General features: G+C 43.4%; 1 protein-coding gene across 10 annotated transcripts in view; it reads right to left on the minus strand.

Moving 5' to 3' along the window:
• The window catches only part of DENND2B (DENN domain containing 2B), a 195012-nt gene that overhangs the window by 31393 nt on the left and 137892 nt on the right, over positions 1 to 25727 (minus strand). For all 10 annotated transcript variants that reach the window (XR_010884070.1, XR_010884069.1, XR_010884067.1 and 7 more), the window contains 8 exons: positions 25554 to 25702; positions 22800 to 23015; positions 19311 to 19407; positions 18299 to 18343; positions 15773 to 15957; positions 14991 to 15100; positions 13262 to 13331; positions 2364 to 2441 (listed from right to left, as the gene is read on the minus strand). Coding sequence is in view for 6 of the 10 variants with exons in the window: in XM_067296093.1 (XP_067152194.1) it covers positions 2364 to 2441; positions 13262 to 13331; positions 14991 to 15100; positions 15773 to 15957; positions 18299 to 18343; positions 19311 to 19407; positions 22800 to 23015; positions 25554 to 25702 (950 nt within the window). In the remaining 4 variants the exon portion in view is untranslated. The remainder of the gene's footprint in view (positions 1 to 2363; positions 2442 to 13261; positions 13332 to 14990; positions 15101 to 15772; positions 15958 to 18298; positions 18344 to 19310; positions 19408 to 22799; positions 23016 to 25553; positions 25703 to 25727) is intronic.

Below are 25727 nucleotides of genomic sequence, written 5' to 3' on the forward strand. Positions count from 1 at the left end.
CTCTGATAAATAATATCCAAGGTTTAATATGTCATGGTCTTTCATCATTCACATTTTTCTGTGAAGGCAATTGTTCCTTGTTTGTCCTGTTCGGCAAAGTCTCACGATCACTTTCCTCTCTTTCATTAGATTTATCGATTAGGACAGTCCAAGTTCCTCTTATTAGACTGGAAGAAGAGACTGTTTCACTCCTTAAGAACTTCTCTCTGCACCCACGCTACATCGTCTTCAAAACTTCTCTCTGCACCCACACTACATCGTCTTCAAAACCCACAGGTATGCTAAGGCTCTTCTCTTTCATTTAACAGCTGTTTCATCCAAACCCTTTACAACTGCGGTGCTTGGAGCATGTGCTTAAGAAATGTACTATGTCCAGCCTACAGCTGGGATCAGCCCCACGCACTGCCAAACACCCTGCTCTCCCTTGAGGCCGGTAGCTTCAGGAGCTGCCCAGCACTTTGCAGGACTTTGTCTCTAAACTTCAGTGTGGGCGGGTATTTTTGTGGCCCAGCCCCTCAGTGATCCCACAGTCAGAAGAAGAGCGTAGGCGTGTGACATCCCCGTTCAGGGCCTGATATATAAATTCAGTGGGAGCCTTCCTATCTGCAAAAAGATGAAGAGCTTCAGGCCTGAGCAGACACTGCCATGGCACCGGCAGGGGCCTGCCTACCGTGTCTTCTCTCCTCTGACACCAGGACACAGCCCCTGCTGAAGCCAGTGAAATTACACTGATCAGTCGGCCGCTGATTCAGTTTGACTGGATGATCAGACTCTTTCATTCAGATTATGGATTTAACTGGGAAAGCATATTATTTGTAATTTTGGCCTGTCACACTTCTTTCTTGGTATGATCTTTGTTGTCTGCTGCAGACTTTATACCCCAGCTGCCTATAACCAAATGGTTATAGGAAGGATATTTAAATTTCCGATTTTCCTATTTTCTGCTTTATTTTTTCCCCTCTCCCAAGTTTTTCTTGGGAAATAAGGGCACTAGCAAAATTAGATAAAAATATCAAAGCAAATGAAGAGCCTCAGGACTTCTCTCCGTATCATTAGCTTCCAAGATCATCATTTTTGTGAGCTATGTTATCCTGCCCAGAACAATGCATTCTGTTTCACTCACAGATATCTGTGTTTAGATACATATTATGTCTAAGAGTCACTGTTATAAACCCTTGGCTTCAGAGCTTTATGAAAGACGTCAGAAGCAGAACTGCAATTAACTATTTCAACTTAATTGTTTTTCTTCAGACAAGATTTGTGTTAAACAAAGTTTTATCTAGCAAAACTTGAAACTTGCTTTGATGAAAGATAACATTCTGTATGGTTATTAAATCATAAGACTGATATAAATGTCATGATTTTTATTAACTTAAATGATTTACATATTTGTTTCAACTTTACTTCTGTATAAATGAACAAGAAAAATTTGTGTTTAAATTCTATGAGATTTCCTGGTATCTGAAGTGAAAATCTCTGGTGAATTAAAAAAACATTTCAATAAACAGTGTATCAAAATTTGAAAAAGGGAAGGCAGCCATTTGAAATCAGACATATCATTGTCCTCCACAGATCACCCGCAAATCCTGTATGGTACACTATACCAGGCACTCAGTGGATTTTGCAGGATGGGGGGCAGTAAGGTGGCAGCCAGAGAGATATTTCAAATGTTAATCAATCAGCAATGTTTTTAATAGTGTACCTAATAACCTTTCTTTCTTATAAAAGAATAATGCCTGGGGCTCTGGAACTGACTTGCAGTTAACTGCTTCTGAGGCTATTCAGTGCCTCAGTTTAGCTGCAATGTCCTGCTTACTGTCTCAGAGCTCCTGGGTCAAGAAATTTATTACTTAGGTAAACCACATCAGCATATGACGCAACTCTGGATTCATTAATGTGGAGGCCAGTTAGATGATTATCCACACTTTCTTAACTTCTTAAGATAAAAAAAACCATGCCAATGGAGTTAAACATATAGAATTCACTTATCAAGCAATCTTTTTTCTTAACCTCATTATTCCACAGAGTATTGGAAAAAAAGTGGTACTGGCCCATCATTCAAATTGTGGATGCCAAGAATTACAGCTCAGCACAGAATGGCTTTAGAAAACAATGGAAAAAACTCCAGTCAGCCAAATCACACAGACACCCAGATGTTTTTTGAATCAAGTTTTGCCTCAGTCACAGAAGTAATAAGACCTTCTTTGATGAACCCAATAATAGAGATGGAATATCCAAAACACCAACTGTAAAATATGGTTATCTCCCATCAAAGGAAGAAATTCTCCTTGTTTGGTTCATCACTGTGGATGTTTCTCAGTAAACGGTCAATTTAAAAAGCAACACTGAAAAAAAAATCTTACCTTGGAAAATAAGTCAAAGCACCCCAGCCGGCTGATGACACAATAAACTTCAGGTAGGCGTGGACCTTTTCCACTTGGCTGATAACAGTGAAAGGGAGATTGAAATTACATATTAATTTGGAGCCATAAGGAAATACACTTATCTTTCTGATCACAAACTTGGCCATAATGTGACATCTTTCACTATCCGTTTCTCCATCAAAATAGTTACTCTTGGAAAAACATCATATTTCTTCCATAAGACAGGAAACTAAAAAGCATAAATAGTGCTTATCCACTTTGGAAATCACCGCACATTGGAGCTGTATTCCAACATTGCTCCAACTTGCAGCCATAAAAGCACATTTAACTATGACTGTAACTTATGTCTCTGCTATCACTGTCCTCTGCTCCTGCTATGGCAGGAAGACTGAGGCCACCCTGGGGCCATGTGCTGGGGAATGAGGACTACAACGCTAAGGGGAGGTTATGGTGGCTTTAGTTCCCCACTCACCCCATGATGTTCAGAGGGAGCTTATCTTGCAGAAAGTGAGCTCAGAGAGCTAAACAAAGGCAGGCTGCATGAGCTAAATCATTAACTCCCTCAGATTCATGCATGATAAACATGAAACTGTTAAATAACATAAACAGTGGCAAGTACGAATCTATAATATGCATCTCCCCCACAAAACTATCAAGACAACTCTCTGCAGCCCTCCTCTTGAAGATATTTCCTAGAGAGGCAAATGGTTTAAACTGGCAGGGCTGAAGTGTATTGCCTCAGCTTACTAGAATCTGCAGCCCTGCTCATACCACTGCAAGGAAAGGCCTGGCAGAACTGTGTGTGAAAGAAGGGCACAACCCTTGCTGGATTTCATTTATTTACTGGAAAAGAAGCAGAATTAGGCCAACACTGAGCACTTTAGAAACCTCTCACTGGCAGGGTCTGCAGAAGGGAGAGCTAGTCTCCCTGTGTCCTGCACACGTACACGGCACATGAACGGCTGCAACGTCCTGGGCATGCAGAACAGCCTCCCACTGTGTTTTTAATAGGTGGGATGCAGCATTTCTGTTTTGTGTAGTTGCAGCTGATTTTCACCAGTTCAGCAGGCACACGCCTCCTAGAGGGTATTACTTTAACAAGGCAGTTTGCCGACTTCAGACGCTGTCGGATGTACTCCCAAGGAGTACATCCTAGCCAGCCTAGCCCAGGAACTGCGCCTGTCATGGCACAGAATGGCTCAGGCACACTAGCAAACCCCAGGAGCAAAAGCTCAAAGCAGGGCATGAGGCACTGGGCAAGGCTCCCTGTTTCCTGCGATCCTGTGGAGTCAGCTGTGCTTATGCAAAACTGAGTAAAAAGTGGCTGTAAGAGAATCACTTGGTGTCACTTAGCCACTTTGTACAGCTGTACATTATTGGTACGCAGCAGTGACAGAATCATCCCCATTAATAACAACACTCTGATAAAGGAGCTTGAGTCATTGTCTCCATCTGCTTCTGCCCACTCGTACATTTAGCCAAAGTGGTCGATCGTCTCCTCTCTATCCACCTAGAAGGCTAGTACCTTTCTGTCTTTGATCATTAGACTCTGCTGATACTGTGAATAACTTCCCCGCAGTGTTTGATAATTATATGCCACACAGATATCTATCAAGAGAATCTGAGGGGTAGCTGTGCTTTTTAAATCTGGGTATTGCAACCTAGACTTGGACAGTCAGCAGGTGCCTGGGCAGTTATAATAAAGACCACGAAAAAATACCAAGACTAAGTGAATACAGATGACTCTATTTCTGGATCCAAACCTGCTCACTACACGTCACATCTCTGAAAAAGCAGAACCCTTTTTTGTCCTTATTAGGTATAAAACCCTTTCTAAAGGCATTGAGTGATTATATCAAGCATGTGGGATTTTGGTTAAAATCATTTTGTCAAATCTGCAGGAATGCCGAAGCCACGCCAGCAGTCTTGGACAGCTCCCAACCAAGAGCTGTCTTACCGAGTGCCAGTAAAAACATCACATTCCTGGGTCATCTATAAGACCAGAAACAATAACTGCTCAGCGTTTACTCAAAGACTCTGCTTTATGAAATATCATTGCTTTCAAATGTCGTAAAAGCTACATGTCCCTGAGATTCTTCCCTCCTTGCACTCCTTGTATAGGATGTCCTTTTCTATTATTTCAGAGACTTTTTCTTGCAAACAGCACAGCCTCCTGGGTGCATACAAATCATCTGTAAGATGCAGCAAGCAAACGCCTCAAGCAGGGCTATTCTGCGGAACAGGATTTCTCAAATTTCTAACACTGGGAACTCTTCTCATGACCTCCCCCCTCAGCCATTAATTTACACCATGGAGGGGTTTGGTTCATATGCCTTAAAGATGGATCCAAAACACCTGCTCACCTCACTGTAGTTTGTTTCCCAGAAAAATGTTGTACAGGACATGACTCACATCTTAACCTTCCTGGCCACACACCTCCCTTCTCTGCCTGGACTCATCTCCCTCCACTAGTGGAGCCTTGGGGGCTGGGGCTGGCCAACAGGACTGAGTTAACCTCCCCTCTCCCCAGAAGAGAGTACTTCTAATTTGCAGGCTGCCCTCTATAAGGCAGCTGCAGCCTGGGAATCATGTCCCCACTGCTCGCTGTCGCACACCACAAATAGGCTGTACTCAGGCATCCGACTGACTCTGCCTCGATGCACTCACTGCCCTCCCTCCTGGAAGCAGAGGGATGAAGGGGTTGGCATTTTATTTTCAATTTGTTTTCATGGGGCCCAGGATATTTTCAGCCTTAATCCAGTATCACTAACAAAAATGCTTAATGAGCTTTGTTGGTAATAGGAGACAGACGCGCAAGAAGATGAACATAAACTGCTGAGAATTTAGCTATGAGATGGAAGGGCTGAGATTTGCATCAGGGCAGGTTAGCAAGTAGCTCAGGACAGTCCTGTTATAGTTAGTTTAATCTTGAGTTTGCTGAGTAAAGCCCTCTGCAAACCTGCTTTACATGCTGCCTCTGGCAGAGGAAACCGAGGGCCTTTGCTCCTACAATGGAGCCTGCTATTTTTCTCTTTCAAACTGGACCTCCCTGCCCAGGTGTCTGAGACCCCGGAGGGGGGGCATTCAGAGTGCTCCCAGCCCAGCTCAGCCCAGCGCTGGGGGGCTCCCACATGCCGAACGCGCCTGCTTTCAAGGCACAGCACTCCCCTCCTGCAATGCGCACAGCAGCCAGCCGTTCAGCCACATAACTCACTTCTCTGGGTTTTTAAAGACAGCGCTGGGGGCAGGGAGGGGGGTGTCAGGAAAGCTCCTGGTTTCACAGCCCCAGAACTAACTGGGGGATGCTTGTCCCAGCACGCTCACTTCAGAGCACACACGGCAGTGGGACCAAAGGTAACATTTCTCCTCCTGCATTTCTCCTCCCAGCCTCTTCCATCTACAAGAAGATACCCTTGGTGGAGAGGAAAGGCAGCAGAAGCAGACCTACCACACAGCAAGGAAGAGGAGCATGCACCACGGCCCTACCTCCCATCCCAAAGAAGCAGGAGTGCAGCAAGAAACAGACTTGCATTAACCTAAAGACTCCTCCCACCCCAAAGTGGGCCAGGACATTTTGTCTGGGCTCTTCTAGATGATTCCCAGAGAGCACCATTAGGGCAATCTGGGGAAGCAGTAAGGACTGCCACGGACCACCACAAATGCACAGCAGCTGCCGAGCTGGCTGAAGCAAGTGGCCTCTGCCAAGCACACGGATCAGCTCTGGGTAAGCTCTAACGTTCTGGGCTCCTTGCAAGACCAGAGTTGTGGATGCTTCATTTGCAATTAGCTGTAATTAAGACAATGACCACACAGAAGGGATCGTACGCAAAAATACTTAATTCTAAATGGCAGTGCACATGCCATTTCCTTGCAATGAATGCACACAGTATGCATGTCTATTGCCTTCTACAGGAGACTCAAAAAGACACTATTTTAATTCTACCTGGCTCTAGGACTGTCTTGAACCAGGAACAATGAATGATGCAGACTCAAGCCAAAATGTGAGCAGAGAAACATCAGGATGAGGGAGGGGAACCCCAGGAAGCAGGAGGGGGAGACCCTAGGAAGCAGGATGGTCCTGTCCAGCTAACAAGAGTTTATAATGTAACCTTCCAAAAGGTATTCCAGAAACACATTTCACCTGCTCAGTTACATTAGTTAGAGCCACGCACAGGCTGGTGGTGTGAGTGGCCTGAATGTTTGACACCAACAGGATAGAGCAGATACCTTCCATGATCATTTTTCTGCATATACTACATGAGTCTCGGCAGCTCAGGAAAGAGAGAGAAAGAGACAGACTGAAAACCCAGCGAGGCTCCTTCTTAGGAAGTCTCATGTTTTGTTGCTGGCTTAATTTAAAGAATGAGAGCCCTACATATATGGAGGCTGAGAAGCAGGTTTGCAGAAATCAGGGCTCAGAATTCAGGTTATTGTGCCATATCAGATCACTGGTCTCTTAAGCTCAGCACAATCACATCCTCATGGCCACATAAACTAAGCTGCAGCCTTGCCAGCAAACCAACATCCCCAGAACCATAGATGTGCCTCCGTGGCATAAGGAATCAGAACAACTCAGGCACTGGGAGTTTAAAATTAACACCTGGGTCGCCAGCACAATTCTATGACAGCTCTTTATCCTTCTTAGGGCCAATCCAAACCCAAACCACGAAAAAGTTGTGGATGTTTTAAATCTGTGTCCAAAAGCTTGTGCTAAAGTCTTCTTGTTACATGTGCAATATAAACTTTCAATGTCAGAGCACCCAATGTGCCCAGAGCTGTCAAGGTGCTAGGGGGAGGGCAGGCAGCAGGGAAGGAGGGAAGCTTTTCCAATGAGCTCTTTGCAGCTCCATAAACATTAGCCTGCATTGCACAAGATTTGCCTCTAAGCTGTAGCAAATTCCCTCTCCTGCCCCAGCAAATGCAAAGATGAACTTGTCCCACCTAAAGACTGTTTTTCACATTTTAATGTACACTCTTCATGTTCAGGCATCTGCTCCTCCCCTGACTCCTACAGCTGGCTTGTCTTAGCCTAGGAAAGTGCTGGAGGGACATTTTTTAGGTGAGAGAGAAGAGAGAGGTAGGATTGTGTCAAAAAGACCCTGTGAATTTTTACTTTATTTCTGCAAGTACCAAGTTACCAGCCAAGAAATCCTGATACTGTCAGGCTTCATGCTCTGAGAACGGGGTCCTTTCAGATGTCTGTCCTGTAAGACAGAAATGTGCGTCTCTACTGTTGTTACCATGAGCTAGCTGCCATCTACAGCAACTGCACTGCAGGACATTGCTTTGAGGTTGCTTTTTTGGCTTGTCCAGTACTGCCCCACTAGCTAGACTTAGCACCCATCAGCATTGGCAGCAACTCCCCCGTGGCAGTAAAGCCCCAGCTGCCTGTGGAGATCCTCTAAAACAGCAGATCACAGGCCATGGCTCTCCCAGGGGATCGGGCTAGCACAGTTGCGGACCCCAGCTGTAAAGCCCCTGAAACGCCAGCCTGCCCAGGATCTGCACTGAACCAAAGCCTCTCCCAAAGGACACAGGCCTGGTGTCTCTCTGACTGTCTCCACCCTTTTTCTGGGCTGCACAGGCCAGCTCCTGGCCTCCCAGTAAGGAAAATTTTGCAGATTTTCCACCACTGAGGGCCTCACAGCTCAGGTTCTGTCAGCAGCAGGCTGCTGAGAGCATCCCTGCTTTCCCCACTGTAATGCTTGCGTACCCACCACACACTTACTGTGCACAAGCCTATGGGGTTGCACAGGCAGAAAAGGGCTGGGATTTAAGTCACACCTTTATAAAGTATTTTTTAACATATTAAGTCAAGGAGATTAATAAAATTAAATGATAAACTAAACCAAATTTTAAAAATGGAAGTTCTGCATTTTACAGCATGCACTGAGGTTCATGATATACCACCTTCACTTCTGTTCCTTTCCTGCTGTGTGCTTCTGCAGGTCCTGCACTACAACTCTCCTGACCACCCCTGCCCACGCTGCTGGTGAGGCTGCTCCGTAGCATCACGGATGTGATGGCAGCCAGAGAGGTCAGCAGCCTGCCAGCCGAGTCTGAGCCCTCAGCAGGACCCGCTCAAATCATCTGGGCCACTGACATAAAGCCACAGCCCAATAGCTCTAGAAAAAAGCCTAGCAAATTGGTGTATATAGCATGGAAAAGAAAGTGAAATTACTTTGGGTTATTAAAGTGAAATGCATCACTGACAGTAAAACGGGATAGTAGTGAGAGCTAATATCTCTGATATATATTGGCCCATTTCCTTTCATACGAAAATGAATACTTCTCACATCTAGTCACTAGGAAAGCTATTAAATGATTGCCTTGGAGGTATCAAGATGTAACTGGAAAACTTCACGCTATCTGTGAAAGTGCAGATTGTTTGTTATAGTACAATAGGTTACATTCTGTTCTAATCCTGTTTTAAAATGAAACAAAATAATATAAATACATGTAAAGTAGGTACTGCATAGGATTTGTTGCACAAACAGGACATAATTGTCACTGTATCCCTTGAGGTATTCTTGGCAGGGTTTTAGAAGAAAAAAAAAGGACTGGAACAATCTGAAGGCAGGAAAGAAAAAGTGGAGCAGTTCGTATCACAGTAATCCAAAGAAAAACAAGGCTGACGAAAAGTTCAGTAACAAAAAAGTAATTATCTCAAAAATTAAGGAATCAGAACACCAAACACTGCAAAAGGACACAAATAGTACATTGTACAATACCTACCACACAGGACTAGGCTGTTGGTCCATCTAGCCATGGAGCCTGGTACCAATGACTGCCAAATGCTTTAGAGGAAGATCTGAAAAACCCCTAGCTGAAAATTATGAGAGATTTTCTAAGAAATTCTCCTCCTAGCAGTTGGCTTGTCTTGGAGCAGCCTAGTTTGTAATGCTTTTAGAGGGTTTTGTTTGTTTGTTTGTTTGCGGTTTTTTTACAGTTCTGCATTGCACAGTATGGCCCCATCTTTCTCATATGTGATGCTTGCCAAAAACTGCTTGTAGTTCCAGAATTACGGTCATCATATTTGACAGAGCTTGTGGTTCTGGAATGGGTCTTATCACCAGAGGAGATGCAGTGCACTCCTGGACGTCAGAGCCACCCTGACTGCAGCTTTCAGAAACTGCTCAGCAAGTTGGACACCCAAATACAAAAATCTCTGGCATATAAGCAGCACCTACAGAATTTATCTGCTCTTTGTTGCCTGTACAAATTTTGTATTTGCACATACAAAATAGGAAAGTATGCACATAACTGTTATCATACTGAGGTACACATCAGTGAGGCAGTTCCACCCATGCACCCACATTTGCAGAAATGAGAAACTGCTAATCTTTGTGAGAACAAAAGAAATCTATGGGGAAGGCACTTGACTTAACAGCCCCAAATCCATCATTTCTCCCAGAAGGGCAGAAGGAGGTTGCAGAATCCAAGTAACAGCAGATCTTTGCCACTTTTGCTATTTCCCTACATAGAAAAATGCTGTGATTTTTCTCTGCAGCTTCCAAACTCCTCTTTCTTTCTAAGCCCTGGACTATGCCAATTTTGCTATCAGAAGGCAGGGCAGGATTTGCCCCAGAAAGGGGAAAGCCACCTCCTCGTAAACGATATTGGTATCCCTCCGTCACCCCACTTTCCTCTGCAGGGCTGGCTGCACTGATGACCGGAGGCAGACCAGTCTCGGCAGGTCAGTTCTTGGAACCAGATGAAACTTCTTGAATGAAGCAATCTCCCAGGGCAGCAGCAGCTGTGGCAGCAGCAGATCAGCTTTATAACTGGTTTAATAATTATTAGATAGATTTAGCAGGGCAGTACTTTTCCTCTTTTTTTCAAATTATATTTTGCTATCTGATAGATTCATTTTTGCCACGGCCAATGCAGGATCAAAACAGTCCCCAATGCTGTTTCAAACCACTATTTATAAGGAAGTGTGTAGTATTGATTTAATTCTGCTCCCAGTATTGCCTAGTATGCTAACTTATCTTGTGCAGTAGTTGAAAGTCCACATTCTATTTTTATCTTGTGTTTAGGGTGGATTTCACAGAACCTTATGTGAGTTAAAAAAAAAACCCTGCATTAACCCTTCACTGACAAACTAATTCAACATTCCTGTATATATATCTTTTTTTGTTGTGTCTGTTATTTCAGTCCCAACCTGATCAAGGATCAGCTGTTTTCCATTTCACAAAAGTAAGCTCTGTGCGTGATTCCAGACTTGCTGACTTTTCCAGAAATACAGAAGTCTTAAACCACCTTTATCTGGTAGAGTGCAAACATTCCATAATTTAATTCTAAGCCAACATTTTCTGAGGTTTTGTTAATTTTCCACAACTATATCTTATTATGCTTTTAAGTGACAACACATAAAAAAAGTAATTGAATAGTGCTGCTGCTCCACATCTTGCTATGTTTATTTACACTCATAAATACATACATTTTAGGTACTCCACTTGTTTATCTCTGAATCACTCCTTGACCAGCCCTAGATTTACAGCAACACAAGTCTTCATCGACATTTCCTTTTCACGTTTAAACTTTGCTGTTGTGGCGCACACTTACACACTTTATACAGAGTAAGTATGGCTCTGTGAGCAAGGTCCTCATATACCGATGGCAAATACTGCTCACAGAATTGATAAACAAGTTTTCTGTTAGATTACTGAATCACACAGAATCACAGAATCGCTGAGGTTGGAAGGGACCTCTGGAGATCATCTAGTCCAACCCCCCTGCTCACGCAGGGTCACCTAGAGCACATTGCACAGGATTGCATCCAGGCAGGTTTTGAATATCTCCAGAGAAGGAGACTCCACAACCTCTCTGGGCAACCTGTTCCAGTGCTCTGTCACCCTCACAGTGAAAAAGTTTTTCCTCATGTTCAGATGGAATTGTCTGTGTTTCAGTTTGTGCCCGTTGCCTCGCATCCTGTCGCTCGGCACCATTAAAAAGAGTCTGGTCCCATCCTCTCGACACCCTCCCTTCAGATACTTGTACACGTTGATAAGATCTCCTCTCAGCCTTCTCTTCTCCAGGCTAAACAGGCCCAGCTCTCTCAGTCTTTCCTCATAAGAGAGATGCTCCAGTCCCCTCATCATCTTTGTGGCCCTTCGCTGGACTTGCTCCAGTAGTGCCACATCCCTCTTGTACTGGGGAGCCCAGAACTGGACGCAGTACCCCAGGTGTGGCCTCACCAGGGCTGAGTAGAGGGGGAGAATCACCTCCCTCCACCTGCTGGCAACACTCTTCCTGATGCACCCCAGGATACCATTGGCCTTCTTGGCCACAAGGGCACATTGCTGCCTCATGCTTAACTTGGTGTCCACCAGCACTCCCAGGTCCTTCTCCGCAGAGCTGCTTTCCAGCAGGTCAACCCCCAACCTGGACTGGTGCCTGGGGTTATTCCTCCCCAGGTGCAGGACCCTGCACTTCCCTTTGTTGAACTTCAGGAGGTTCCTCTCCGCCCACCTCTCCAGCCTGTCCAGGTCTCTCTGAATGGCAGCACAGCCCTCTGGCGTATCAGCCACTCCTCCCAGTTTTGTATCATCAGCAAACTTGCTGAGGGTGCACTCTGTCCCTAGTTTAAACAAAACTTCTTACCAATATAGGAATCACATACACAGCAATACCCCCAAACAGAGCATCTCCTGTCCTCACGACAAAGAGCTTTGACATACACTCAAGTAAGAGCTGGGTCAGGTGCAGACAGCATGCAGCATGGAGGATGCTGTTCTAATGTCAGCAAGTCGCTCTATTGAAAGCCACATTCTGGCTTTCCCTGCCTGGAAAGATAGGGAATTATGCCAGGGAGGAAGGGACGGGCAAAGTGCCATCTCTCTTAGAAAGGAGGCACCTATTTTCAAGCTTGCAATGCTGCTGCATAAATTCATTTTGCACACAGAACATGCAAAAGGCTTCTGTAGCACCTAATAGCCACATAAGCTCTCCTGAGAAGCGTAGGTAACTGCAATGTGAACAGTACAGGAGCCACAGCTCCCAAGCTAGTCACTCACAATCAGCTCCAAACCTATCTGACACTTGAGGAGCGCGGGCTAGGGCAGGGATGGCCAGCTGCTGTATGCTTGGCTGCCATCCAGTCAGGTCTGTGGGGACAGACAGCAAAAAATGTATTTGCACTGTGCTTCCCCTGGCTGAATAAACTTTGCCAGCCTTTATGTGATTCCCTTCCCCCATGACACATACACAGAGCCATGCTCTCAGTTTCACTGGCCAGCTGACCCAACCATTTTCCATGTGATGAGACAAAACTGTTTGGTAGGCTGAGTCGGGCCCATGCACCACCAGCTGACTAACCCTGATCATGAGGATTGAAAAGGAGCCTGAGGACCCAGACTTCCTGCAACTGGCATCAGCTTAGTGCGTGGTACAGAGCAAATCTGCTCTCCCCTTTCGTTGCCCCTGTGCTGGAAAGGGTGGCTTATCTACCTGCATCACAGATGTGCTGCAGCCTGATGAGGCAGTGCTGGCACAGGGTTTTAGAGATGTAAGCAGCTGTCCAAGAGATAAACACTACTCCAAAATGTTTAGAAATACCACATTTGCCTTTCTTCACAGTATTGTAATATTTCTGCTTCTGCTTAAAACCAAGCAATATAAAGAACTTAAAAATTAAATGCCCACACATGAAACTTTCCAGATTCTTGTGAATTTCCTAAAAGACTTGGGATCCTTTTGATTCAGACAGGAGTTACAAATTATTATTTTACTTGAGGTCCTTAGATTTCCAAATTTCAGAGTGAGTAACTCAGTTTTACTTTAAAACCACAAAAGACACCCTCAAAGTTCAGATTATAGTTTTGAGATACTGTTTTACAGAATTCTGCATTTTGATATGAAAGTGATGTACTTACCAACAGCCTCCTGCAATAACCAAACCTCCGGCTTCCATCTTCCCCAGTCAGCATGAAAGAGAAGGTCTCACTAGAAGAAAACAAATTTTCCAGATCTTACTATCTTATATATAAGGTTACTATCTTATACTATTTTATATCTTTTTTACAGTGTAGCTATGGGGTAGATCATTTAAAAGGAGATACTTCCTTATCCAGTGAGAGATTCTACCCACTGGAGGGCCTTCTTCCCATCATCTGGACAGACTGTGTGGCCAAATCCCAAGGGGAAAAAAAAAAAAAACTGCATTGCCCTGGACGACCTAGCTATCTTATTATAAGAGGAGATGAGTGCTGAATTTCAGTGACATGATGGTCCCTTCACACTGCAGAATGAACACAAGAATCAGATTTTGAGGGCAGTATTCAAATGCTGCATCTCCCTTACCCTTTAGTTAGATCCACTCATTGGCCCATGCAGAGTGCTTTGTTCTCTTACAGGCAGAACCACAGATATTCTCTTAGAGCACAGAAATCACCTTCTAAACCAGAAACAATACAGCCTTGCAAAATCCAGCTCATTTCATATCCTCATCTGGGATAAGTACCATTTATGACAGACAACATTTTAAAGCTGTAATTACAGCACAAGTAAAGGGGTGGGCACCTAAGTTTTGTGCCGGGGCTGATAAACACTGCCAACAGCTTTGCAAGTTTGAAATGGCATTATATAGAACACTTCTCCTTTGTGCTGCAATGCCAGGGTTTATATAATTATAGCAGTATATGCCAGGGATCTGGCTGAAGATCCATCTAGGAAAGCACCAGAAGAAGTGGATACTGTGCAAGCACGGCTGTGTAATGCTTATACCAATGATGCCCACAATTCTGTTTCTCCTTCAGTGTTTTCAATAGCTCATTATTCAGATGCTTCCAAGTACTGAACAACAGAGCCAAGCAACACAGCATATACCATTACTGTAGGGTTATGTGGTATGTGCCATGTGAAAGTTAATAAAATGTTCCATACATATTTTTGGCTGCAGTAATTCCTGTAGGTGAATGCTAGTTCCATGTCACAGTTGAAAGTCCCATTAGACATGCTCCGAACATGTCTTATTTCATTTACACATATCTCCTGCCACACATCTTAAAAAGCCATCTCATATTTTGGGCGATCTACTTTTACCCCTTCAGATCATCAAGTTCTAATGCAGGAAAAAAAAACAGATACATTTTTTGAGGTTTCTTTTAAATGAAAAGGAAAATGTGAGCCTGGCTCTCTCTTCCTTTGCCCCTTTTATGCAGTCTTTCACCTCTGAGGGTAGGAAGATCAGCTCCTCTGCTGGCATAGAGCACGCTCCAAAAAAACTTTCAGAACAGCATTGAATCAAGTTAGTCCAAGAGGTGCCCTGCAACATTACACAAGCATTCTGGGGTAAAGGACTAGGGCAGGTGGTGGGCAGGGCCCTGGCCTTTTTGAGATTTATTTTAAATACTTCCATTTATGCTTTTGGATTTGGCACAGAGAGGAACCTTCAAACGTCTTCCCCTCAGCCACAGATGCCTGTGAGCCAGACAGAATGGGGAAGAAAAATAATACAGAACTTAAAAAAATTAAATACAGCTGCTTGAGTCTGAAGTGGCCAAGACTCAAACTGCTACTTCCTTAATTGGGCAACGTGAGCCTGTGGCTGCTCCAGATGCACTCCATCAGCACTGAGCAGCAGCGGAGCGCAAGAGAGTTTACCTGTTGTATTCAGAGACAGGGAGCCAGTCCTTGGCATCAGGAAAGCAGAACTGAGGGATAGCCTTGAGACGCTCCTCTGCTTCACGCATTTGTTTGGTGGGTCTTTCTAGCTGCAGTGGAAAAACTGAGGTTCACTGGGTTGTCTTCAACTGAGGTTCACTGTCTGTGCCAGCCTCACAGCAACTCTCAGGAGGGGGGTTTACTGATGAGCTTTGAAGAGCAAGGGCCCCTCAGCTTGTTCTTTATTTGTGCTTAGCAGAATGAGGCATGACCCCAGGCCTGAGGCTTGTAGACACTAGCACAATAGAAATAATCACTGACAGGTTTTTTTTGCCTGAAATTCCTTTGTTGCACAATGGTCGCTTAAAATAGTCCTATCTCAAACTCCTTTCGGCTGCAAGAGCATGAGGGAAGTGCCATTGCTTAGCAGAAGTCTTTCCATTGACATCAGTGGCTTTTGGCACAAATTCTAATACAGCCAAATTGAGTTAAAAGTGAAATATTTAGAAACTGAATTTAAACACAGTATTTAAACTGTCTACCATCAGGCCAAACTCTTCAGCACTGGGAAAGGCAATTTTGTAAATCAGGAAAGCACTCAATCACCTTCTCTGTGCTCTTCACTTTATAACAGAGCACTTTGGAAAAAATTTGAAAGCTGAAGGATTGACTCCATTTAAGAAACAGATTTCTATTAATTTTCCCACTTACTTTATTGATCTTAGCCAAAATGATCTTACAAAGCATTTAGAATAAACTGTACATAAGAATTTTTCTTTTACCTTGGGAAACTGATATGTCACTTCTGGGAGGTAAGTATTTTTAGAGGGCTTCTTTTTCAGTGACACTACCACAAAATACTCAAATAACTCCCGTTCCTGCCATTCAATCAGCTCCAGTTCCAGGGTTCGATAGCTTGGAGCTCTTTTCAGCATTGACTGGATGTGCACTAGACGCTGCGTATGAGCTAGCATTTTAAAGAAAACAAAAAGAGAGCTAGATCATTACCTGGGAATGTAATGTGTATGTGTAAGCCACAGCCATTCACAAAGAACTTTCAATTTGCCAGTGTATTACTCCAAGCATGTTCTCCTTTTGAAAGCAGACCATACTGTAGTCTCCCTCACTAATTCCACCAATAAATCAAAACTCTCTCCAAGTACTGAAGTGATGCAACACCAAGCCACTGAAATCATTTGCAGTTCATAGCTGTAACTCTGCCAGCGGTCTGCTTTTTCTTCACACATAGGGCTAGATTATAAGCCCTTATGTGGGTATGCAAATGAACTAAAGCCCCCAGCGTGGCATACCTCCTTAGGCCTGAGTTGGACCTGGTTTACATTGGAGAAAACCAACGCTATGACCAGTCCATGTAGCACAGTTCTGCACTGAGAACCGCTGAAGGTGTACTTCCTCCTCCTCCACAGCACAAGCCGAGTCCCTGCAAGCTATGAAATAATCTCCAAGGAAGGAAGGGAGAAAGGAGAAAAGAGGCGCAAAATGCCTCCTGCAGGACTGCTTTGCTTGTGCTGAGGGGCAGACTCAAATTCATGGCCATATTCAGTCCTGATCCAAAGATATTCCCCAGTCCAGTGACCTGTCCCCAGACCATTCAGGCAGAGTAGTCAGTCACATCACTACCAGTTCTGGTAGACCAACAAGTAAAAAGAAGCTAAATGAAAACAGCTGCCTGCATCCTCTTCCCACCTCTTCACAGCAAGATCTCTGTGCAATAGCAGGCAAAATATTAGCAGTGCATGTCAACCCCTTAGGACTGTATTCATTGATACAACCCATAATTAGCAAAAGACAGACTGTCCCTTGTGGTAGGGAAATAAGATGTCACAAGCACTTGATCACAGCAGTAATTAATCAACAGAAAGAAGGGGAAACCCCTTGATGATCAGCTGTCATAGACTGGTTCAACAACACCAAGATTATCTTGATAAAGTACTCCGGGTCTTTGGTGTGCCTGCACAGCCAGGGAAGCCAAATCCCAAGAAAGCATGTCTGTCCTGCTTTGAGATAGTCCCACACTGCTGGCTAGTGCTTCGTATTTGCAAGAGAGAAGAAGAAGAGGCCCATCCCACCACAACAGCTGGGGACCTAACGAATCCTGTCAAGCTACCTGTGACAACTGGACCTTTGGCTCAGGATGCCCTGAGAGTATCTATGTAATGGTATGGTCAGACAGGAGCAGTTAGCTGGGGAGCCATCAGAATGAGGATCCTCCTTTCCACAACAACAGGGGGAAAAGCTTCCCAGTTCCCAGTGAAACCAGAATATCTTCTCAAAAACAAGAGAGGTCAGGACCTGCCTGTCCTCCTTCACGAGCTATGGGCAAGAGCAACCTCTATATTTTTTGACACAAAGGAAAACAGAACTGAAAGTGCTTTTGGGGTGGTATCTGTCTACAAAGGAGGAATAAGTCTCTTCCTCACGCCTCACTTTTTACAGCTTTTACATTTACAGCTTGTTTTGGGTGAGGTGCTATGTGTCTTACTGCCACTTAACCTGAACAATTCTTTTCCCTCTCAAACAACGTTTTCCAGCAAGTTTTCCCACATGAAAAGTAAGCAGGTGACACCTGCAGTAGATAGATAAGAGCACTTACTCCTTATCTCATAATCACAGCTCTGCATTCCTGGTTTTTTTCCTCACTTATTAATAACATGATAGATTTGAGGATTTTTTAATAATAAAATCTGTTGTTGACGCCTTTGTCTTTTTTTATTGTTCTCTCTGTGTATCAGGACTCTTGACAATGAGGGACTCAGTTACTGGCCTGGTTCAAGCAGAGTTTGTGCAGGTGCTGTGCACTGAGAAAGGAATTTCTACAATTTGGAGACTGCAGACCTATAAAAGAGTATAAGAACCACTATGCTGGATCAGACCCAGTATCTTGCCTCCAACAGCAGCTAGCAGTAAACACTTAAAGCAGTGAATGAATAAGAAGACAGTACATTTATCCAACCCTATCCCTCTAAGTTTGCACCCAGTAGTCAGTCTGGAAAACAGCAGCATCTGTGACATGGCTGACAATGCAAATCTGTCAAAGGTGCAACTGTTCTTCATTAGATGACACGGTTGCCAAATCCTTGTTAGAACCTCACAGGTCATTTTGTCCTTGCTTTCCACATTCATGCTCCTGTGTTAGAAACTTTGTGAGCCCTACTGTAATGGAGTTAATATAGTTCAGGGAGGAAAATATAATCCATGGGCTGGAACAATGTGCAGTAGCAGAAGAATGCATGTTGACAGGGACTGTGACAGTGGCTGACTAGAAGCACTGAAGACTGATCCCTTACCTTTAAACCTGTCATCTGAGTCACTCTCACTCTCACTGTTTTCATCTGCAAGGGAGATAAAGAGGGATCAGTTAATGCAAAACCAAAGCAAGAAAGAATTTGGTTTAGTGCAATGAAACTGGGAAAGAATCATATCTCACACTGAGCCTTGTGATCCTCACGTATTCTCCCCTGAGTTTTAAAACATACTGAAATAAACAGTTTGAATTACTCTTTTAGATTGTGGTTTCCCTGGAAGACATTTCAATTTTGCTTGAAAATAAGAGCTTTGCTTTGATTAAAGTGCAGTATTCATTCTCCATTGGAGCAAAAGATTGCACTGAACCCTCATCTGTGCTAAACTACAGAGGTAAACACGCCATTTGGAAAATGGATTTTAACCCTTCCACTTATTTTTCAGACTTCAATTTTTCAAAAGGAAGTTATACAGCACTTGGGAAGTCAAGTGAAGCCTTATGAGCTTTCCCTGGGCAAGGTTTTCAATTGGCAGAACTCACCATGCTGAATGAGAGTAACATACAAAAGGTTACCTTACTATAAGACATATTTCTGAGGTGTACTAGCGCTTAAAGCTCCATTGTACTGCTACTACAAACATGGCCTGATTTTCTCTCTGGACCCATGCTTTTCCAGAAGCAATCTGAAGCCCAGAATGAATTATGTTCACATGTTCATGCCAGGAAAAGGAATGAATGAATTACAGGGTCAAAACGATGAATTTTGGACAAAACTTACAGATGCAAACTACTGAAAAAGTTAAATAAGGAACAGGCTGGGTGAGTCTTTAGCCAATCATGGAATTAATAGCATGGACACTGCTGAGAGATTTGGTTTCTTTTTAGCCCATTCCCATTTTCTCCTTTGGCAGCCACAAAGTTATCATTGTAAATACAGGAAAGTTCTAAACAAAGAAGAGCACAGGGTAGATGTAGTGGAGGAAAGAAGGAAATCTGTAGTTAGTGATCCTGTAACATTCAAATGGACTCACTGAACCTTAATGCTTGTGCCATACCTCGTAGGGATGCTGTCTCAATATTGGACATAGAAAGTTTCTTCAATCGTTTTTTTCCTCTTTTTGCACTGTAGATGGAATTAATTCTTTGGACAAGCTGCAAAAGAAGAAAATGCGTCAATGAAAACAAACACTTTTCTGCTAGGAAACTTTTAATTAATTAATCTAGCCAAACAAAATTTGGCCATGGATGATAGGCCAGCTGTGTCCTCTAACTCCTTTACTATTTCAAAGTGGATTCCTATCTCTCTTATTTTGAACCTCAGCGACATTTTACTTCTTTACCTATGGATATATTTTCAGAAAGAGTTAACCAAATCAGAAACCTAAATCCTATTTTCAAAACTGACTTGGACATTTGTAATAAATGTGCAATGAAACAGAGGATTCAAAGGCACATTTTGGAAATGTTATCCCTCTACCACCTCATTCCCCTCTATGCTGTTGTTTATCTCTTCACTTGCACTGTCTAAACACAGTGATACATTAGCCATATCCAGCTTTGCCAAACTCTCATGGACCTTAAGATCATAACAAATTTTGAACACAAGAGTAATACATCTGTTAGCAGCTCTCTGAACTGTGATTTTAGTGTGTTCAAATAAGGACAAAAGAAGCTGGTCCTAGCTTTTTAAAGCCTTTTCAGGTGCAGAGTACATCAGCAGCTTTGAATCCAGATTATGTCAATTGAGGACCTGGCCCATATGGACTTCTCCTTCCTCCCCCTTCCACCTTGTGCTGTGTTTACCGACCTTCAGAGGTGCTGTATCTGCTTTCTTCAAACTTAACCTGACCTACCAAAGTGTTTCAAAGTCAGCTACTAGTGCCAGCTAAAACAGAATTTTAACTTCTGGTTAACTTCTGGTCTTTAAGACCTCCCTCAGCAGGGATAATCCAGATAATAACTGTTTATCAAAAAAAACCCCTGAGATGATGGAAAATATTAACCAGATTAATTGGTGGTTAGTGACTTTAACAAGAGGTTGGGATTACTAAGAATTAGTAATTAAACAGAATATTATTATTTCTGATGAAATAATTCCTAAATATGAAGCAAATAATCTTCATAACGGTCTTATGAGTCAGAAACAGCATACTTCATTCCATAGCAGCTTTTCTCATAGAATTATAGCACAACTTACAAAAGTTGTTTTACCTCAGCTTGAAGAGAGAAATAAACTCAGTGAGAGTAACCAATCTGCCCTAGGCCCAGCAGAAGGTCAGGAAGAGAGCACAGACTGAAACCAAGTCATCCAACCCCTCTGTTTGGTCCACAGTTGAATCACACTGCCAATATTTTATCAGGAATGGTGTCAGAAACATGTATCCAATTTTGATGGCAAATTCTACAATTACTGCTCAAATTCTCTTCACACTGATACCAACATACAGCCACAGCAGCTTCTCCATGGTGGTGAAAAGAGTCTGGCCAAGAACACTGAGTTTAAAGCGTTAAAATCCTCCCTTGTTATCCAGCTTGAAGAGATATTTGGGATTTTGCCTCTGCGTGCTGACGGAGACGTGCAACCCGTCTCCCGCTGGTGAACGGAGGCTCAGCTGGAAGCTCTCTGCTTGCAGCCATGCCCTGGCTCCGCTCGCTGGGAATCCACACGCCACCACGGGCAGCGCCGGCGGGAGGAAATCCTGCCTGGCTCCTGCGCAGACACCAGCCCAGAAAGCCTGAGCGTAAGCATGGCCTCAGCCACGCAGCGGAGGCTGCTGAACAAGGCAGCGGGAAGCAGGGTAAGGGGCAGCGGAGGCCACTGAACAAGGCAGCGGGAAGCAGGGCAAGGGGCCCTGCTGTGATTTCTCACTCCCCTCAGTGTGCTGCTTCGCACTTGCTCTGCTTGAGCTATTTCACCATGAGTAAAATACCTGCATTGTGGTGACAAAAGCCCAGGTTTTTAAAGCATTTAGATGTGGCTTCACAAAGCACCCCTGTTATCTTCTCTTCATGTTTGCATCTGTGGAGGCCCAGAGTGGACGGGAGGAACAGGAGTCTCTGAGGTTCAAGCTTTTCCTCTAGTAACTAACTTATTTTCTTAATAAAAGCATGAGATTTTCCAGTAATATGTGATTCTAGGAGCTAAAGCTGTCAGAAAAATATAAATTATCATGAGATTTATGATAAAACTATGAACATTCATATGCTGAAAACATAATTTCATATGAGGAGAATGTCTGTCTCTTAAATCAGACAAAAAATGAAACTTGGGTACAAAATCAATAGGTAAACTTTCCAAGTATTACACTGAATAGTAAGTTACTCTGTGAATTACTCCATAACTTCCGCCACAGATGTATGCTAATTTGTGCAGTAAGATAATATATTCCAAGAAAATAAAACTATAGTAAATATTAAGGATATATGATTAATTTCCTTCTTGTTTGTTTGCTTCCTGCTTAGCCAGAATTTCAGACTAATTGAAAGGAACACAAAAATCTCCCTCAACTCACAGTATTTATAGTCATGTACTTTAAAATATGTCCTCTAACAAGAACAGGAAAGAGTAAAAATCAGCTTTGTTCACAAGCCAAAAATAAACATATTGGCAGTTCTCTCCCCTCTGTTGCTATTGTACTAGAAGAGGTTTGGGTTTTTTTCACATCCCACTTTGGAAAATTTGAACTCCTTGAAAAATAGAAAATTAATTTTTACTTCAAACCCATCAAGACAACAGGGTTATCACGTCGGGGCAGGTTTTCAGGAAACAAAGGGAAACATATTGGGTCAATAATGGCTATTTCCCTGAGAACAGCAAACATGAGGGAAAAAAAAACACTTCAGATGCTGCTGCACACTATAAATAACTGCTCAGCCATCACCCATTCAAAATCATCAAGTTAGTTGCAAAACAACACTCTGGCCCAGGGAGCTTAAAGAAAACTGCTGTAGAAAACAGTTGGGCAAAGCTGGCTATCAGGTGTTTGCTGCTTTTGGGTCAGTGCAGAGTTACCCACTTCTAGAGATGGGATCTCCACAGCATGGTTGGCTGTAAAAAGGAAAAGTGTTTTGGCTTCTAAAAATTGCTGTTTCTGTTTGGATCTCAATTTTCCTTTTGGAGGCAAAAAAGCTTTCAGTGATGGGTAAAGGCTGTAAAGAAGTTGGCAAGCTCTTTCAGACAGGTGAGCTATCCTCAACATAAGCCTTGTAGCTGAGGCCTTGAACTCAATTTCATCTCCAGCTCTGAGGCCCAGAAGTCAAACATAAGGGACCGCTGAGCACTCAGACTCCTTTAACTTGAATCAGATTCCCTCTATTTTTAACAGGCCCTTGCAATTCCTTTGGGCTGTAGGCAAATGCAGGGATGTAAATGAGGCTGTTTATTGTGTGGTGGCAATAATCCCCACAGCATAATATTGGCCCTTCTAGGGCCAGTTTAGACAGGTCAGTGAGCTGCTCTGCCCTAGCATTTTACCACTGGTGAAACCCAAGGGTGAACTGGACCCCTCTGATGCTTTGCTGGGACAATATGACCCTGGCAGTACCTTTGGGATCCTCCTGGCCCGGCGTGTAGACAGCAGCTCGCTTGTGGTACTCAGGCTGTCCTCGTTGAGGCTGGAGGGGGAGGAGGGAATGCCCAGCTGTGCCAGCAGCAGCATGTCATCGTGGCTGTGCCGCTTGGGTAACCGCGGCAAGCGGTGGCTCTTCCTTTCCGACCAGTTCCCAATGCGCAGAGACTGGCTGCTGGGCTTGGAGGGCAGCTGCAGGAACAAGAACAGCTTGAGCTCTTCCCTTCCTCAGCAACATTTACAGCAGAAGCAGCTCTTTGTGAGCAAGTGGTGGCTACACAAGGACACCACGCCAAGCAAGCCACTGCTCTATGGAGTATGCATGAACAGAGGGTTCAAGGTCAAAATGAAAAGGGTCAATATCTAAGACTTTATTTAAGCTTTGCTTGCTTTGCTGTGATCTAAGCGAAAGAGAGGAAGCCATTTCCTCCACCTCGCTCTCCCTGTTTGCTTGTACACCTAATTGTCCTTCCTGTATCTACCTCAAATATTGTAAGAAGCTTAACTGATATGTCTAGCAAAAAGTACCATTCAGTCAAGCAACTGTTAATTTGCATTTGCCAATATTCTCTGGCTAGTATTACTAGCCATAAACCTGCAGTAGTAAATGCCTCACTTTTTCTACGTGCAAGGTTAATCTATTAAAGGGCATACATATGTTTTTACATATATGTGTGTGCGTGTGTGTGCATATTTTTTATATATACGTATGTATGTATTTTTTTCCCCCAATTGCAGCCATACAACCTGGGATTAAACCTAGGTGTCTCTGTATGTGTGGGTTTTCCATCACAAATACATCGTCACCAATAAAATGTTCTTTTTATATCTGAGAACTTCAAAATTGAAACTAACAAAGGGGAAAGGAGAAGACACAATGGGATTCAAAATGACCACAAGCCAGTGTTTCTGAGGTCTCTGCTTACCACAGGTCTGCATGCCAGAAAATCCACAGCAGTGTATATTTTAGTGAAAGGAATTCTTTTTGGAGATGACTGTCAAAAGTCTGCTGACCTTCCGATCTCTTCCATCTTCTTTATCACGATCCATGACTGAAAAGTCATGTTGCTAATCCAGCTATGTGGCTAATGCTGAAAAACTGGGTGATAAATGGTTGCCAAAGCTGCTGTTCTTCAGGAAATGGAGACTTTTCTATTTCTGGTCATTGGAGAATTACCCAGGCCCATAGCTGACTTGCTGCTAGTGTCTCTTTGCTTTATATATCAGCAAAATGACTGTGCAGTTATGGCAGAACTCCCAGCTGCATTACAAAAAGAAGCTACCACAGTAAAGATAGCCCTGTTGCTAAGATACCAGAGATTATTTATTTACTGGGTAACTCCAGAGAAGTCACTTAAATCTATATATCTTTTGGTCATCCTGTGTAAAAAGGAGATACCCTCTACCCTACACTCTTGCTTTATCTACAAAAATTCTCTCTGGGACATGAACAGCATCATACCATGGACCTATACAGTTCCTGCCCTAATGGGACATCCTGTTGGATTCTCTAGATGCTATCGCAATTCCTGTTAACACACACACACACACACACACACACACACACACACACACACACACACACACAGTACAGCCAAAAATAACTGTTATGTGCAATGTGTCTCTCACTATGAAGTTATCTTCATTGCTGCAGTTTCTGTTTCTCCTCATTCTGCCTGATTACTCACTTTCCACCTGTTGTTCCCCTTTCAGCAACTTTGCTGAAAATATTCCTGTTTTGTAAATGATGTGCCAGATGTATACTAAGAATCCTGATCATACTTTTGGCTTTCAAACTGCAGTGCCCACATGCACCCAAACACAATAAGTAAATGAAGAAATACTTACTTTTGTTCTAGGTCACTTTACAAGACCACAATGTAAATTTTTGTGACCTTTCATTCAAGCTGACAATTTTTTTGTTGATTCAGTGCAAAATGAAGTTCCTTTAAATTAAGTTTTGAATCTCAAAATTATATACCTGATAAATTTATATTTTTCCTTATGAATACAATGATCCCAGAAACAACAAAGAAACATGACATTTCACAGCTTTTACACAAAACCAGACTGCTTTGGAAATTCAGCACAAAATGAAAAGTCTGCTGAGTTCCTGGTCTTTGCTTTACGCTGTCAACAGAGCTTGTGCAGCCTTAGTTAAATGCAGACACCCGGGTTTTTCTGATTATTTTATTAATTATTTATTTATTGAGGGGAGGGCATGCTTGGCCTACTCCATCTTACAAGAAAACATGCCACATTACACACTGCACATTACCAAGTTACAACAGGCCTCACATGACAATACATTTGCAAGATCAAGAAACTGAGTTCCTTCCCTCCTGTCCCTACTGAATGCCCAGCTGCAAATTCGGAGGCAATTCACAAAGAGGCTCAATAAAATGAAACATTTAGGGCCAGATTCAGCTCCCTGAACAACCGGTGGAAGGATTCTGACTAAACACATCAGGCTTTAACCAGCACTCCACAGGGCTATTCCAAACAGCAAACAGCTTCTGCAATTCAGTGCTGAGAATCTGACTTAGAGCTGCCAAGAGCATTTGCAGCAACAATTTATGTATTTGATCACACTCTTTTTCCATTTTTCCCTTCTCATTCAGTACAGCTGCTCTTTCTCCTATGCTATGATTGATTCTCTTGCAAGAGTTTTAAATAAGCCTCTCCCACAGAAAGGAAGAAGCTGTGCTGCCCTGAGAAGCATCCCGTTACCTGGGGAGGTGCTGTGTATTTCCTGTCCTGCGGAGTCCACATCCTGTGCAAGGAATCTAGGGAATTCTCCGAGAGCTGATGGGATTTTCGGCCCGCATGACGGCCTTTCAGCTCCACATCCTCATACGGGTTTTCCTTGGGTGACTCGCCTTCACATTTTTTTTAAAAGAAAAA

Source organism: Apteryx mantelli, chromosome 4 (genome assembly GCF_036417845.1).
Source record: "Apteryx mantelli isolate bAptMan1 chromosome 4, bAptMan1.hap1, whole genome shotgun sequence".
Lineage (NCBI taxonomy): Eukaryota > Metazoa > Chordata > Aves > Apterygiformes > Apterygidae > Apteryx > Apteryx mantelli.